This window comes from Equus caballus, chromosome 5 (assembly GCF_041296265.1).
Source record: "Equus caballus isolate H_3958 breed thoroughbred chromosome 5, TB-T2T, whole genome shotgun sequence".
Classification (NCBI taxonomy): domain Eukaryota; kingdom Metazoa; phylum Chordata; class Mammalia; order Perissodactyla; family Equidae; genus Equus; species Equus caballus.
This window is the reverse complement of record NC_091688.1, coordinates 103,403,660-103,421,475: the sequence shown is the minus strand read 5'-3', so window position 1 is coordinate 103,421,475 and position 17,816 is coordinate 103,403,660. Positions and strand designations below refer to the sequence as shown.

Sequence of the window (17,816 nt, the reverse complement as noted above, 5' to 3'; positions counted from 1 at the left end):
TCTATTTAACTCAAATCTCGTCAAAATCCTCTAAGAAGGAAAGTTCACTGATGTAAGAGGTTCGTATTTTATGTAAGTACAGGTGTGCATAGAAAAAAAATCGGAAAGAATATGCATCAAATTGTGGGAGGTAATCTTTGCTCCTATCCTTCCTGTCTTTAACAGATGATGCAATGTGCATGGATTACTGAATTCTAAGTACTGTGAAAGGCACTTTCACTTAATTATCTCAAGTTCTCCCAACACCATGAAGTAGGTACTACTTTGCCTACTTTATAGATTTAAAAAATGGAAGCACAGAGAAGTTAGCTTATTTATTCAAGGTCACACAGCTGGTAAAGTGCTGGTTTATACCCAACAGCCTGAATCTGGAGCCAGCTCTCTTATGAGTGGGCGTTACTGCATTCCAAGGAAGCAATGACTGTGCAAAGTGATGAGCACCTTAATAGCAGAAGTCCGAGGATGCTGGAGCTCAGAAGAGTCCCTAATTCAGGCTGGAGAGTCAAACAGGGCTGCTTCTTAGAGGAGGCATCATCCAGGCAGGACTTTAAAAGAGCAGAGCCTGCCACACAGTGCGTGCCCAGTAAACGTTTGATGGAGGAGCTGTGAAGCCAGCACAGAGGGAAGAACTGGGGTGAGGCAGGACCAGCATAAGAGCGTGTCTCTGCCGGGGTTCCAGGCTGGCTCTTCACCATTCTCCTGCCTCCAGTCCAGGGACGCCTCTCCCTTTCGACTTAGGGTGTCAAGTTGACAATCAAACTGGAACCAGGCGAAACCTTCTATTCCGACAGGCCAGACAGTTCTGAGAAGCTGGGCAGACGCAAAGGTGAACTGGTATCAGGCAAGGAGCCCACTGCAAGGCTGTTCCCAAGGATCATTCGGGACCACGCAAGGGCCAGAGGGACAGTGGTTTTCCAAAACTTTTGCTCATATTCCTTGCAGAATACATTTTTAGGTTGACACCTAAAATTTTTAAATCATACGTTTAAGTAGTTTCAAAGGATATATTTTCTAGTGTTTTTTACATTGTGAACACACCTTAAATGTATTTTTTTTTTTTTTTTGTCGAAAACAGATTTAGTTCATGGAAAGTGATCTCTGTATAACCTAGGTGGCAAAGCCAGTCCTATCAGACAAATCATACTTTCTGTCAGGAAAAGCTGGACTTCATATTTCAGTTCAAATAATGGTGTTAAAATATATCCTGGGGACATCTCTCTCACTTCTGGTTCTCAATCCAAAAGCGACAGGGAGGGAGAGGGGGAGGGAGGAAGAGAGGGGAGTGTGGGAGGTAGATGAAGGGATGGATAGATGGATGGATGGGTGGGTGGTGGATGGATGGGTGGGTGGTAGATGGATAGATGGATGGATGGGTGGGTGGATAGATGGATGGATGGATGTGTGGGTGGTGGATGGGTGGATGGATGGATGGATGGAGGGATGGATAGAGGGATGAATGGGTGGGTGGTAGATAGATGGATGGATGGGTGGGTGGGTGGATGGAGAGGCTTGTTGTCTGGATAAGATGAAGTATCTCTCTTTTCAGTATTTTTCATGGAAGCCTCCAGGCTGGACATGTTAGAGATTCCTACTTAGAAGCAGGCACTCTCAACCAGATTTTTCTACCCGGGGGGAAAGGCCCACATAGTGAGTCCAGCAATCATTTTGTAAAGTGGGAGCAGAAAGATTGAGGGAGAGGCAGGGCAGGTAATCAAGTAGAACCCTCATCCCTCAGGCACTTTCTCAGGCAGATTGGTTTTAGAACAGATACGTCTGGAAGCTGAGACCCTGGACACCGAGGCCATTAAAACTATTCAGGGGCTGGCCCTGTGGCCTAGTGGTTAAGTTCAGTGCATTCCACTCCGGTGGCCTGGGCTCGGTTCCCGGGCTTGGACCTACGTCACTCGTTGGTGGCCACGCTGAGGCAGTGATGCACATACAACATAGAGGAAGACGGGCACAGATGTCAGCTCAGGGCGGATCTTCCTCAGCAAAAACAAAAACAAACTATCCACACACTGCTGACCATGGGTGGGGGACTGTGGGACCAGGGCCTTTCCCTCTGCCCTTCCGCAGCCCCTGGTGGGTGTTTGCAAAGACAACTCAGCGAGCAGACTTTCCAAAGCTACAGGGAAAACGGTGGAAAAGTCACTGTCACCATTGCCAGAAAGAGTGATTCATGCCTTTCTTCTTTTCTTAACCTTCCGCTTTGTCTTCATACTGATGTGGGGTCGGTGAGCCGAGGAGTCGAAAGAAAGATTTCTTGGGCTCTCAAGATCTGGCAGTAGTGCTCTTTTATTCAGAGAATAGTGTGGAATAGCATGGGGACAGGACACACGGGCAGTCAGAGCTGCTGCTGCCAAAATGAGTGGAGGGTAGGGCTAAATTTAAGGCATAGGTTTGTGAGTTATCTCTTTACAAGACAAAGGAAAGAATATGTAAAAAGAGTTGTTAAAATGGTACCAGTGCCAGTAGGGTCTGGTTATTGGGTGGTCCTATAACTTTTAGATAAGAATCAAACCGGATTGAGTAAATGGCAGAAGCCACCACTTAAATATTTTCAGCTAAAGACAAAGGAGGATGTTGGGGGGGTCAGTTACATGAGGTTGCCAGACAGTAAACAACTTAAGTTCTTGCCTTTGGCATTGATTAAGAGTTTCTAGAGATAAAGCCATCCCCCTTCTTCCTGGCACAGAGAGGAGGCATCTTCACAGATAGAGGTTTCCCTTACAAATGTAAATATTTCCCAACAAAGGGCAAGCAGATTCCACTCCTCAGAGCCTGCTTCTCACCTGTAGTTTTAAAATTAACCAGCCGAAAATCCTTAAAAATCCTCATCAATACCATATCCTGTGTGGCCTTCTCTTCCTGAGTCTTTGCTAAACTTCTTAGGCTTAACATATTGGCCTCGACAATACCGAGCAGCTGAATCAGCTGTTTACCTCCCTGTAACTCTGGCACCTGGCTCTGTGTGCTTTTCTGGAATTCACAAGATGGGGACCTCTGCCCTCAGCTCCATTGATAGTCACAGAAGAAACACCAAGGAGACGCCCTTGCTGCGCTGAGAGGTGCCTGTCAGTGGACTGAACCAAATGTGCTTTCTCGAACCCAAGGAACTTTCCAACCAAAACTGTTGACATACTAATCATTTGTAAGTTTTTGGTGTTATAATCTTGACCGTAATTATTTTGACTGTCTCTCTTATTGAGATGTATTGAGATAAAAAAGAAAATGTAAATCAAACTTCTCTTAAAGTTCCATTAATATTGTAAATGTTCTCAAATATTAGTTACTGAAGGATGGAATAAAATACTACATTACTATAAATAATACCCAGCTGGGCATGCCCACTCGCCGTCTGGAAGGTCTCGGCGGACCCCAGAGCCACCCGTTGGAAGACCTGCTGTCGAGTGGCCACCAGCCAACTCCAGTTCTCACAACAAATAGGCCTTGATTGGCCCACTGAACCCAGGGCCCCAGGCTCAAATCTTTTCACCTTTCTGTCTCCTGGTGCTTGTGTGTTGAGTCAGGATTCTAACAGGCTCCACACCCACCGCATTCGATTAATATAAATGATACGTCGTTTAAGTCTCTTTAAGTGATTAAAGGTTTGTGGAAGACGCAGTGAGCGGGGCCATATTACAGCAGAGCTGCGGCAGCCTTCTCAGGGGGACTGTCCTGCGCGGCATGCTTCGTCTTCCAAACCGGACCGAAGCGCCGACATTCCGAGAAGTCAGTGAGAACAAGAATATCCTGTTCGTAAGGACTGATGCATTTCCCCGAAAGTGTAACTCATATGCAAGGTTGATACTTTTTTCCTCTGCCACTTGTTGCTGCCATTTGATTTTAATTTTTTTCATTTAAGTGATTTTATTAATAATGCCGGGGAGGTAGAAGGGATTTTTTTAAAAGACTAAATACTCTTGGCGTATTCCACATACACGGACTGGACGCCCCCACCCCCGAGATCGAGGCCTCCCTGCTTGTTATCGGTACAACCTTGAGCAAGTCGGCCTCCATCAGAGCCTCGTGCGCCCGCGGGGGGAGCCCGGCAGCCCGGAACGCCAGCATCTCCATCTCAGCACAGCCCTGAGCTCCTGGCCCACCTTCCTAACTGGAGAAGGTCCAGGAAGCATTTAGGGGTACAGTGAGCTCCGCCCGAGTCTGATTGGCAAGAGGAGTTTGCCTACTCACTCGTTCCTTCCTTCAGCACGAGTGCCTAGCCTGTCCTCGCCAGAAGTCTAGGTACAGGAGATACGTTGGTGAGCAAGAAAGAAAGATTCCTGCCCGTATGGGGTTATATTCTCTATTCTAGTGGGGAAGTGGGAGAGAGACACAATAAGGAAACAGAATTGAATTAAATGGATACCTTCAGATTCTGACAACAGATCATGCTAATCTTCAGATTATGACACCAAATAAAGAGGGTGATGTGATGAGAGTAATGGGATGGCGTGTGTGTGTGTGTGTGTGTGTGTGTCTCCTTTAGAAAGGAAAGAGTGGTTGGGAGGCATCTTAGAGGAGTTAACATGTGACCTGCAACCTGAGAAGAAGTCAGCCATGAAGGGAAAGTAACTCTGGAGGAAACAGCTGGTGCAAAGGCCCTGAGGTGGGAATGTCAGTGTTTTCTGAGGAGCGGAAAGGAGAGGGTTTCTGTTATGACCAAGACAATGTCAGAGGGGAGTCAGGACGGGATGAGGAGGTGGAACTTTACTATCCCTGAAAAGGGAAGCCACTGAAAGGCATTAGTGGGGTGCAGGATGGCACAGGGGCCAGAGGGGAGGCCAGGAGACCAGTGGGAGCTGAGGGGGCTCAGACTGGGTTGGAGCCACGGAGAGGGAGAGGAGAGGACAGGTTCAACGGTCTGGGCGGGATTAGCTGCGAGGACTGAAGCAAAGTGGGGAATCAGGGATGAGCCCCCGGGCTACGGGCTGGGTAAGGAGGCTGTCCTTATTGAGAGTCAGGCCCCTGGGGTGGGCGGTGGGCGGCACGCCCCGCTCAGGTGGCCGCCGCAAGGGGAGGCCCGCGATCGATCGCTCCGGGGTGAGGGGTGGGAGTGCGGTCGACAGGCGATTGGCGCCGTCGAGTCCTCAAGAGGAGGGAGGAGCCTCGGGAGGCGCGGAGTCGGCGCGGCCTCCTTCCTGGCGCTCGCGTCTGCAGCCCGGCGGGACCCTTCCCCAGGTGAGGCTGGCCCGGGGTCGGGGGAGGCGGTTCCAGGATCCAGGCTGCTCGGGCCGGGCCCCGCGTGTTCCTGCCGCACCTCCCCCGAAGCTCGGGCCTTCCCAGAGCGGTGCCCGGGGGGCTGGAGGCAGGGCCGGGCCGGGGGTCCGCTGAGGCCGGGGGCTGCGGGTCGGTGGGCGCCTTGGGGCGGGGCCCCCCGTTTCCTCCCGTGCCGCCTTGAACTTCGCCTGCAGCCCTCTCCCTCGGAGTTTCTCTGTCTGAGCGGGAAACAAACCGGGAAGTAGGGACTTTTTGCTGCATTTCACTCATTGTTAGGAAAGCTGATTGCGTCTCAGACGACAGGAGGAACACGCGTTTACTGCCAAAATGTCGGAGAAAATGGCCCCCAGGCCCGGGCGCTCTGCCCCTCGGCGGCCCCGGGGCCTTCCCTTCCCGCGGCGCTGTCCGCAGTCCATCACCTCGCGTGTCTGTCCATCCTCACTTCTGTGATCACATAAATTTAGCAAACACAGAGCTAAAGCGCCTTTTTTCCCGTGTATAAGATGGGGTCCTTTTCTACGCATTAAACCCTAAATTTGGATTCTCTACTGTGCTTGAACTGCAGGCGGGGAGACGCCGCCGTCCGGGGGCCCGAGTCCCGCCCCGCGGAGAGCCAGCCCCTCGCCTTCAGGGACCGCCAGCGGGAGGGCCGTGCGGCCCGGTGCGCAGCGCTGGGCTCGGGACGTGCAGGGCGAGCGTGCGCGTGCGCGAACCAGGTGCGGCTCTTTAGGGCGAATGAGGGAGCTGAGTTTAGGCTCGATGGGGAGTGTCCTGCAGCACCTAATCCAGGGTGGGGCTCCCTAACGCGCCCTTTGTTAGTCTGACCGTATTAGCAGCATCCAGGACTTTCTCAGCACCAGAAAACACAGGTATTTTCAGGTCACGTTACAGTTATTTGCGGGGTCATGAAACGGAATTTTACACTCCACGGCAGGATTTAAAAGGTAGTGTAGACCTGCCACTCAATCTTGTTAATAGGTTAAGGAGCTCACATATTCTGTGTCTCAGATTTATTGTTTTGATAACTTTATCAAATGCTAAATTCCAGTCAGAGATTAATGAAAATAAACGTGGTCTCTTTCCCACCCAACACCCTGGACACCCTGAAACTGGTCCACTCTGGGTTCAGAATCCCTAATCGAGGTGGGGAGTGGGGCAAACTTGGCAAGTCTCAGGTCAGGCTTGACCGCCTGCGGAGGGGGTTAGCAGAGGAAGGCTCGGGGGTCTTAATCCCAGCAGCGGTGAGCTCCGGTTCCTGTTTGAAGACACTCACTCTAATGGGAGGGGGAATATGGGAGAAGGGAACCAGCTATTGAGGGCGGGAAGCGTTGAGCAGTTCACACCCCCAGGGCATTGCGGGGTGGAGGGTAGATAAATTCCCCCCTTATCTCCTGGACAAAAAAAAAGGCTTGTCTTGATTTGCATGTCCTTGGTTTGTGATGCCATCTTTTCATTTGTTTATTGTCTACTTACCTCTCCTATGTGGTGGATAAACTTTTCCAAACAGGCAGCCTGCCCTTGGTGTGTGCTTCTTTTCTGAATTTGCTGGTGGTATCGTGAACTTCCTTTGAGCTAGAGAAAGACCAGTTAATACTCCGCACTGCCTTCTCTGTGGCCACCAGAGTTGGGGCGGGGGGAGGGGGTCTCTCCGCCACTTGCAGGTACTTGGGCTTTTTCTGAGTGCAGGGGGAGGAGAATAAAGGGACATACTAAGTTTAAGATACGTTTTTTTTTTAATGGCATATTTTTCACATTTTAATTACCCCAAAGGTTCTAACAATTCCCAGTGCTCCTTTCAAGGCGGAGAGGACGCATGTCTGTCTAGCACTGGCTGTAATCCGCTTTTTCAAACGCTCGAGTCTGTTTCGGTTTGCATTCCCCTGACCAATCGAGTTGAGGAGCATGTCGTCCACGTTTCCTGTCCATTCTCCTTCCTGTGGTTTCGTGTGTATTTACAACAATGGGATTGTACTCTGTGCACTTTCTGCAACATGTTTTTCCCTTTACTGTATCAAGGACGTCCCTAACCAGTGCGTGATGTCTCTGTCTCTGACACGCGTCCTCTGCTAGCTACCTCCAGCTCCACAGGGCACAGACCTTCGCTGGTTCTGTCTCTCAAAACCAGAAACCAGTTTAAGAGGTAAAGTGTTTATTTGGGATCAAGGAATTGCAGTTCTGGGAGCACAGATTCAGGTGGAAGCCCCAGTACTGTCCATTTAGGGAGTAAAAGTTAGAGGCTTTTAAAGGCAAAGAAGAGAGGTTTTATTACAAAGAATTGTGGACGAAAATAATCCATAACCAATCTATAAATGAAAATTTGAGTGAGTTTATTCTGAGCTGAAATCTGAGGACCATGGCCTGGGGCCTTTCTTCCCGAAGGAAGAAAGGGCACCAAGGAAGTGAGGTGTACAGAGTGGTTATATAACCCCATATAGGACGTTTCACATATGATTGAAATGTCCCTCCCACAATAGTCACAAGATTGCCCTGTCGGCACAGCGCTTGCTGGACACAGCAGGTAGTGGGACTGCTGTCTCGGTGGGCGGTGGGCGTAGCAGGAGGCAAGTCTATTGTCTTGAGCTGGGTGGTCACAGGTGAGTGCAGCAATCAGTTCGTAGCCTAAGGAAAGATGTTTAATTCTTAAGGGGAATGCCAACGTTGGGAGGTGGAGGGAAGTTGCACCTTTATCTCAAGGGCCTTTGTTCTTGCCATAGGGAATATCTAAAGCAGACATACAATGCATGCTCAACAGCCACGGTCAGACCCTTTTGGAAAGACAAGGTCAGGCCGAATTAGGTTTATACCAAATGGCTTCCTCATATTCTCCAATATATCCTATTGCTTGCCATTTTTATTTGTCAGAATTTTAATTGAAGTTGGAGCCAGAAAGCTAAACATTGACTGACTTGATTCTATCTTCAGAAAGTCCTGGGGCTGGCCCTGTGGCCAAGTGGTTAAGTTCATGTGCTCTACTTTGGTGGCCCAGGGTTTCGCCGGTTCAAATCCTGGGCGTGGACATGGCACCACTCATTAGGTCATGCTGAGGCAGCGTCCCACATGCCACAACTGGAAGGACCCACAACTAAAAATATACAACTATGTACTGGGGGGCTTTGCGGAGAAAAAGGAAAAATAAAATCTTTGTGGGGGGGGAAAGGCAGAAAGTCCTCAGTCTTGGTGATCAGCATGTCTTTGCGCCTGCTGACTTCTCAAACAACGGCTGGCATCTGGGCGGAGGAAGATCCCCTTTCTACCCTTTCCGTGTTCCTGTGGGTGGACTAATCATAAAATTGACAAAAGACCAGACTAACAGGAGGAAAACCCGGGTTAATACAAACGTGTTGGAGATCATAGAGCAATGAAGCTCAAGGGAGTAAACAAAGCAGGCCGTACATGTAGATCTTTGACATAGAGAAACGGTGATTTGTGAAGAATTGACAGGACCAAGAAACTTAGGTTTGGGTATGTAAATAGTGAGGGGTTTAAGCAAAGTTTAGGCTTGAGGTGGTAAATTAAATTAGCGAGGTTTGTTGTGCAGTGTCTTGGCCCTCTGTCACCACCTCTGGTAACGAGGATGCCGGGAGAGCACCTGTCACACGGGAGTTCATTTCCTGCTTTCAGGGCAACAGAGACAGGAGACTCAGATGCCCCTTTTGCTTCTCATGTCGCTTTAATTCAAAATAATTGATAGGCTATTCTGGGGTATTTTGGAGTGGCCTGCCCTGGGCCCCAGTACTAGTAAAACAATTGCCATTTGGGCCCTGTCCAAAGGTTCGGCCCAGTCCAAGGTTCAAGACATGGCAGTTTTTCTGGAAGGGCAGCTCTAACTCCATTTTAAAATGTCTCCAACTATGGTCAACTTTATTATTATTATTTTTTTTTTTTTTTTGAGGAAGGTTAGCTCTGAGGTAACATCTGCCACCAATCCTCCTCTCTTTGCTGAGGACGACTGGCCCTGAGCTAACATCCGTGCTCATCTTCCTCCACTTTACATGTGGGACGCCTGCCACAGCATGGCTTGGCAAGCAGTGCCCTGTCTGCAACCGGGATCTGAACCAACGAACCCCGGGCCCCCGAAGCGGAACGTGCAAACTTAACTGCTGCACCACCGGGCCCGCCCCCTTGCCTATTTTTTTAATCAGGTTGTTTGTTTTCTTATTAGTAAGTTTTAAGATTTCTGTGTATATTTTGAGTAACAGTCCTTTATCAGATGTGTCTTTTGCAAATATTTTCTCCTGCTTTCTGGCTTGTCTTCTCATTTAATGAGCCTCATGCTGATTTGATTTTTCTTTCTGGAATGTTTGTTAACTATGGAATTGACCACCTATGAGCAGATGATTCACAAATGTCTATCTGCAGAACAGAAACTAGCTCGGGTTCTAAACTCATTTATCCCATTCTCTAATTATCTCAAGAGCACCTCAGACTCACTATGTGAAACAAAATTTGTGCTCTTCCTTTAAAACCTGGTTCTTTCTTGGTCTTTTCTGTTTTGGCCTATAGCAAGCATGACCATTCATCCAGTCGGGAAGCAAGATTACCAGAGCCCTCCCTTTCCTGCCTTTCTCTGTGTCTTACCCTCAGCAGGTGGTGGCTCCAGCCTTGCACACAGGGTTTCTTCTCCGTGGAATGTACTTCTTTCCATTCTTTGCTGTAACTGCTGCTCATTTCTCAGGTCCAGTTTGAGCCACTTCCCCAGGGAAGCCTTCCTGGATCCCCCTGAATGCATCAGATAACCCCTAGTGTAGGCACTCATGACTTCACCCTCACCTTGTAAGTTGGCGCAGTTGCAGTTGTGTGTTTGTTTCTCCCTAGATGTTAGCCCCCTTGAGGGCAGGTCCCATGTCTGTTTTTGCTCAGTGTGTTTTTTCTACTGGCATCTGGCACAGTAACTAGCCGATAGTCTGTGCTCAATAAATGTGAATATCTGGGAATTTGTAAGGTTTGTGCCTTTACAAGATTGGCCGGGATATATGTAGATGTATATGCATCTTTTATTAACCTTGCACCAGATCTGGTGATTTTTTTCAATCAAATGACTAGAGTCCAGGGAGGTTTTCTATTACCAGGTTATATGTTTTTTTTTTTCTTTTTGCTTGAGGAAGATTGTCGCTGAGCTAACATCTGTGTCAATCTTGCTCTATTTTTTGTATGTGGGACGCCGCCACAGCATGGCTTTGTGAGCAGTGTATAGGTCTGTGCCCAGGATCTGAACCTGCAAACCCCAGGCCACCAAAGTGGAACATGGAAATGTAACCACTATGACACCAGGCTGGCCCCTATATTATGTGTTTCTTATCCTCCTTCCATTTGCTGCCTGGGAGCTTTTCTGGTTCTGTTCCTCAAAGCTACGGTCAGTGCTTGTGAGCTCCATTTCCTGTTTCTCTTCTGTTATCTGCTTCCATAATGGCTGCTGGCTTCGATTATTTACCCTAGTCTCCTTCCCTTGCGTCACTGAATCTCCTTAACAGGGGTGTAATTTTTCTTTTTGTACCTGCAAGCTGAAGCAGTTTGGGTCTTGAGAGTGGTGAGGAGTCAGCCAGTGGTAGCACTGTTAGGACATCAGCAGGAAACTCAACTGGCAGAACGTACATACTGACAGGCTCTGCCGAGGGAATGATTCAGGAACTGGCTTCCCAGCTGTTGTCCAGAGTGCATGTCACACTTTCCCACTCCTCATCCCGTCAACTGAGTGAGGAAGGAAAGAGGGTTGTCTCTCACTTCCCACCATGCAAGGTCAGGCAGTTATGCAGTATGGTGGAATGAAGAAAAGCAAAAACGGGCAACTCAGTGAGGCTCCTTAAGCAGAGGTGGGGCCCTTGTGAGGTGGGAGGAGGCATGGAGTTCAGTGCTGCTCCCCTCAGGATATGGCTTAACATTTGCACTCTGGAAAATAATATTCTGAGTTGACTTGACAGCTGGTTTTGAGAAAAAGTCTTAATGTTAACTATCTGCAATCATAAAAAGGACTTCTGTTTTACCACTTTGTGTCAGTTTCCATTCATGTCACCTTAGACTTTGAAAACTTGATATGGTACACTTTTAAAAAAAAAAAATACTGTTTTTCTTGTAATTAATATACTTAATACAGAGAGCATGATAGCAAAGTTAATAGTATGAAAAATCAGCCAATCTCCACCATTTTTATTCATCTACTGTTTGGTTGATGAACTACATTTAAGTCTTTACTTGAATGTGGTTTTAATGATAATGTGTGAATTTGGAGTTCTGATACTTTTGCTTTGTTTTAGTGTACATGTACGGTCTTCTTAGTGACCTTTTATATTAAATTGTTATGGCATACACATAGCATAGTTTACTTAGTAACCAAGCTTACATTCTTGATTTGAGTTTCTCAAGATAAAGAATTCTTCAGTAAACAGTTTTTCTTTTTTTTATATTTCAGAGGATATATTTTTTTAAGGTTTTTGAGTTTGGGAAGTCTAGCAGGCCTGAAGAACAAAAATTACTCTTCAGGGAAAGAAAGCAATCCAGTCTTAACAATATATCCACAATGTTCAGTGTACAATCAAAAATTGCTAGACGTGCAAAGAAACAGCAAAATATCACACGTGTAGAAAGAAATCAGTTGATTGAAACTGACCAGGAGATGGCCCAGATATTGGATTTAAAATACAAAGACATATCAACGGCTATTATGAAGAATTGTGAAGTCTTGATGGAAAAACTGGAGTTAATGATTGAAGAGAGAAAGGAATCTCTTAAAAACGACCTAAAGGAAATTTCAGGTGTAAAAAGTACAATATCTGACATGAAAAATCCAAAGAAATCCAGTACCAGAAGAGACTGGGAACGAATGAAAGATTTAGCCTCACAAAAAACAGGGTTGTTAGAGAAGCTTAGAGAAAACTCTAAAATAGTTGAGGATGTTGAAAATTTGACCTTTAAAAGAAAAGGAATAAACAAGCCAAGTAGCAAATTAGACAAAGCTAAAGAGTACAGTACTAACCAAGGTAAGAAATTGTCCCCAAATGAATCACAAAATCACAAAGTCATGGAAAGTTTTGAAGAAGCCATATGCATTATTGATGACCGTTGTAGAAACTGCAACAGCCGTATAGAAGTTACGGTTAGAGAGAATCGAGAGGACGAACTAGTCGAAGAAGTGAGAGAGGAAAAAATCCCTCAGAACTTCAAGACTAAAGAGAAAATTCTAAAAGTCGACAGAGAAGATGAAGCAGCAGGACTCACACTGGCAGCAGACTTTTCATCAGCAACACTGGACGTCCGTAAGCGATGGAGTGATGTCTTCAACATCCTGAGGGAAAATGATTTTGAGCCTAAATTTCTGTGCCGAGTTAAATTAGCATTTAAATGTGATGGTGAAATAAGGACCTTTTCAGACATGCAAAGCCTCAGCAAATTTACCAGCCAAAAATCCTTTATGAAAGAATTACTGAAAGACGTACTCCCACAAGATGAAAAAATAGAAAAAGGAAGAAAATACGGGATTCAAGAAAAAATGGTAAGCATACAAATATGTAGAGCTTATGTATAAAGTATAAGTGATAGTAAAGGTATTTGAAGGTTAAATGAATTTTTAAGAAATAATTCCTTAAAAGTGAAAGTATGACATTAAAAGTAATGATTTGAAGCTTTTTTTTAATGGATGGTGTTGGATGCTTGGGAGAGGTGAGAAAGAGTTAAGAGTTGTTTGATGGGAGATAGTGTGAGGTATGAATCAGGTATTCATTCTAGACACTGATAGAAAAATTAATTTATATGTTGAATATTTAAAGGTAAACACTAGAACAATGGCTTTTAAATCATTAAAGGGAAAAATAGAAACAAAGAATTGAATGAATTTAACTAAAAGCCTTCATGCAATAGGAACAAGAACAAAATTTCAAGCAGAAATAATTAGGTTCAATTTTCAATGAATAAAGCACTCCTGCTACAGCTTCTTCGTTAGTAATCAGGGAAATGCAAATACAACTAGTTTATTAAAGCCGAGAGATTGTTGATTAATGTTAATAGATAGCTTTTATCCATTCCCTGTAAAAAGGTTTTTGTTTCTTATAACATACTGGAGTATGTTCCCATGTACTTGATTCATTAAGAATCACTTTATCTTGTTTTCTGAGTATTTTTCATAATCCCAATCTTAAAAGGTAATTCCTTTGATATACTGTAGAGATTCTCTTTCTCTGTCTCTCTTTCTTTCTTTTTTTTCTTTGAGTTGATTTTTGTGTATGGTGTAAGATCGTCGTCTAGGTTCATCCTTTTGCATGTGACTGTCCAGTTTTCCCAGCACCATTTATTAAAAGACTATCCTTTCCCTATTATATGTTCTCGGCTCCTTTGTTGTAAATTAATTGATCATCTATATGCAGGTTTATATCTGGGCTCCATTCTGTTCCATTGATATATGTGTCTGTTTTTTATGCCAGTACCATACTGTTTTGATTACCATAGCTTTGCAATATAGTTTGAAAGCGGGAAGCGTGATACCTCCCGTTTTGTTGTTCTTTCTCAAGGTTTCTTTGGCTATTCAGGGTCTTTTGTGGTTCTAGGCAAATTTTAGGATCATTTGTTCTATTTGTGTGAAAAATGCCATTGGAATTTTGATAGAGCTTGCACTGAATCTGTGGACTGCTTTGAGGGTAATATGGACTTTTTAACAATATCAGTTCTTCCAATCCATGAGCAGGGAATATCTTTCCTTTTATTTGTGTCTTCTGAAGTCCACATTCTTCAGCTGGTATGTTTGACAGTTTCTAAAAACAACACCAATTCCCCTGCCCTTCCAACATTTTCCAGTGTAACCTCTGTGCAAAATGAGAATCTAGAATTAGAAGATACACTTGGATCAATAAATTCTTTATTTAAGAATCAGCATTTAATCTCAGAAATTAGCTGTTCTCCAGAGATTTACACAGATGAGGGCCCAGTCCTGGAGGGTCTGGGAAGGTTAAAAACAAATAGCAATCAACCGGCCCTAAATGGAGAAAAGTCCTTCCTCACAGAGGGGCGGTCAGTGACAAGCTCAGGGGCCAGCAGAGGGTTTCAAGAAATATTAGGAAACATCATTTGTGTTGCAGACATTGTCTGAAGCTCGGCCTCCGTGTCACCCTAATTTAACCCTCAACAATCTGAGGTAATGCTGTCATCAGACTCGTTTGAGAGAGAAAATGAAGGTCCAGGAGCAAACGTGGCAGCTGGATCTGACCAACACAGTCTTGAATTGAGCCTGTTCTCTTAAACAAAACGCGTTTCCTTTTGAATAACATGGCTAGAGTTTGAACTGCAAGTGGGACCTTTGAAAGATATTAAATTTGCTTTTGTCTTATTTAGGGGAAAGGTAAATGTGAGTTTTAGGGCTTTTTTTTTGTAATCTTAAAGTTAGATAGTGGGTCTGTTTACCGTAGGGTCATGTGTATAAGCAGATATTCACTAGTACAAGTCATTATCGACAGGCAGTCGTGCACAGAACAGAGTGTTGGGGAAACAGAAGGAACACAGTAGACGTTATGACCTCATGGAAACTTGTTGCAGGTACTACACAAGAAATTGCAGGTGTGACAGGGTAACCATAGGGGAAACTTGGCCCGTTTAGGGACCCAGGCCTTCAAAAACAATTAATATTTAAACAATTTTCTAGATATATACTAATTGTCAAAATGGCAGTGATAGTAAATTTAAGAGGGAAAGCTTTAATTCCTTTAAAAGACATATGATTTAAAGAAATAACTTTTTTTTTTTTTTAAACTTTCAGGATGAAACTCTAATACACTCACAGTATGGAGCTGGGGGAACAACCAGTGATGGCCTGAGCTTTCTATTTATTAAAGAGGTGAAGGTCGCTGAGCCAGAGGAGGTGGAGAACTTAGAGACTCAGGAGCAACAGTCTTCAGAGTGGAAGGAAAAAGAGACCCTCCACAAGGAAGGAGCCTCAGAGCTGGAAAAGGAGGGAGAAGGGGCCTCAGAGCTGGAGGAGGAGGCTGAAGGGGCCTCAAACCTGGAGGAGGAGAGTGAAGGGGCCTCAGACCTGGAGGAGGAGAGTGAAGGGGCCTCAGACCTGGAGGAGGAGAGTGAAGGGGCCTCAGAGCTAGAGGAGGAGAGTGAAGGGGCCTCAGAGCTAGAGGAGGAGGGAGAAGGGGCCTCAGAGCTGGGGGAGGAGGGAGAAGGGGCCTCAGAGCTGGGGGAGGAGGGAGAAGGGGCCTCAGAGCTGGGGGAGGAGGGAGAAGGGGCCTCAGAGCTGGGGGAGGAGGGAGAAGGGGCCTCAGAGCTGGAGGAGGAGGGAGAAGGGGCCTCAGAGCTGGGGGAGGAGGGAGAAGGGGCCTCAGAGCTGGGGGAGGAGGGAGAAGGGGCCTCAGAGCTGGGGGAGGAGGGAGAAGGGGCCTCAGAGCTGGGGGAGGAGGGAGAAGGGGCCTCAGAGCTGGGGGAGGAGGGAGAAGGGGCCTCAGAGCTGGGGGAGGAGGGAGAAGGGGCCTCAGTATTATGTGAGGAACAGGACTCAAACTTTCAGCATCATACTGTGGTAAATCCAAAGCTTAGAGTTGAAGAAATAGCCAGTGATGACTTGAAGGTTCCTTTAATTAAAGAGGGAGGAGATTCTGAGCCAGAGGAGAAAGAGGGCTCAGAGTGGGAAATGGACATGTTCTTAACATGGGAGGAAGGAAAGGAGTCCGAAGCAGAAAAGGTAAAGACTGCCTCCCAGATTGAGAAAAAAGGGGCCTCACACACACTTAAGGAAACTGCCTTTAGTTATTTGGCTTCGGACTCTAAGAAGGAAAAGTTGACAAAACATCAGATGGTACAAAAAACCCAGAACAAAGAAACAGCTATGCCCAGAAATCAAGGAACTGGGACACTCTGTCCAAGCTTATGTTTGGCCTCTCCCCCCAAATCAGTAGAGATAAGTTCTGATAAGCAGAAAAAACATGCGTGTACAAATTTGAGTACTCCATCAGGAATTACCAAACTTTTAAGGAAAACTGAGAAAGAGAGACACAGTACTCTGCAAACAGAAGAGCTAACATCTAAAGAACCAGACTTAATACAAGGAACAGAAGAAAATTTTAGAACAAGTGTAATTAATGTCTTCAGAGAGATACAAGAAGAGATTGGAAATATTAAAAATTGCCATCCAGAAGTCTTGGAAATAAACTCAGTAGATGCTCTGAGAAGCAGAATAGACGTACTTGAAGAGAGAATGAATAATCTGGAAGATCGAATAGAAGAGTTCTCTAAGGATACGATGGAAATGGCCAAGTGGGTAATAAAGAAAGAAAGATTAAGATACATGGAGGATAGATCGAGAAGCTGCAACATCCGTTTGATAGGAATTCCAGAAAAACATAATCAGGGGAATAGAGCAGAGGATATAATTAAGGAAATGATCCAAGAAAACTTTCCAGAGCTAAAGAAAGAGTCACGTCTTGAGATTGCCTGTGCTTACCGAGTACCCAGTAAGATTGATAAGCAGAGACTCACTCCTAGACACATCTTGGTGAGATTTTGGAATTTCGGTGATAGAGAGAAAGTCATGATGGCTGCCAGAGAGAAAAAAGAGGTAACCTACAGAGGAAAACGGATCAGACTGACAGCAGACTTATCACTAGACACGCTGGACGCTAGGAGTAAATGGAGGAATATCATAAGGGTTCTGCAGTCAAAAGGCTTCAACCCAAGAATCCTATACCCAGCCATACTGGCATTTGATTTTGAGGGTAAAGCAAAGGCATTTTTTGATGTCAAAGAATTCAGAAAGTTTGCTTTTTGCACACCCTCTTTGAAAGAATTGCTGGAGGATATAATCTAGCAATCCAGGGTGACTATAATAAACACGTGCACCGTATATATTTTCCTTCCACATCAAAAATCCACAAGGAAAACTGGAAAATAAAATGCTGCATTTCTCCCCAGAAGGATGGACAGCTAACAGTATGCTTGGGGCTAAGAGGGAAGGGAGGGTTAAGATAGTACCTGGGTGTTGGTAAATTTAAGGGGTATCAAAAAATTGCGTGGTAACCATCCTAGCTTGTGTAGGAGTAAACTTTCTAAACTACTGGGGTGAGGGAGGGAATCCATGAGTGTAACCATGGACAGTAATAGAAAAGTGTAGGGGAAAGTAATAGAAAAGCACAGGAAAAAGATGGCTGGATAAATTAAATAGAAGAAAAAGCAAAAGTTGAATTCTCATCAAGAGAAGAATATTTAATTTTATCATTTATCATGATGTGAATCTAGAATCTTTATATTAAACCTTTTTCCTTTGTGCTTCATTTGCTTATTGTTTTTCTGTCTTGTATTTTCTAAAGTATTTGTCATTATAGTTAATAATTTTTGCGTTTTGTGGCATAAACCCATCCAATGGAGACATCTAGTGTCTTCCCTAATGTAGTGTGTTCTCAGTTAATTACCTAAGAATGAAATGAACTGACTTGCAGTATATAGATAACCAAGAAGAAATGAAGGAGGGGAGAATGATAGAACCATTTTATGGTTTTTGCTACAAGTGCTCATTTAGTGTATTCAACTTATAAAAAATAAGTATACATAATCTCTGCACGACATTTGAAACCAGCCTCTCCTGTTCTCAGTTCAGTCCTTCCAACCCTGGCCTTCAAGGA

At 45.2% G+C, this 17,816-nt stretch overlaps 1 protein-coding gene across 1 annotated transcript; it reads left to right on the top strand.

Moving 5' to 3' along the window:
• Positions 1 to 5,955: 5,955 nt before the first annotated feature.
• L1TD1 (LINE1 type transposase domain containing 1) lies at positions 5,956 to 17,294 on the top strand. Its single transcript, NM_001433613.1, is given in 4 exon segments — positions 5,956 to 6,089; positions 11,627 to 12,706; positions 14,957 to 15,259; positions 15,620 to 17,294. Coding segments are annotated over 3 exon segments (2,661 nt in total). The 5' UTR covers positions 5,956 to 6,089; positions 11,627 to 11,734; the 3' UTR covers positions 17,006 to 17,294.
• Positions 17,295 to 17,816: the final 522 nt, after the last annotated feature.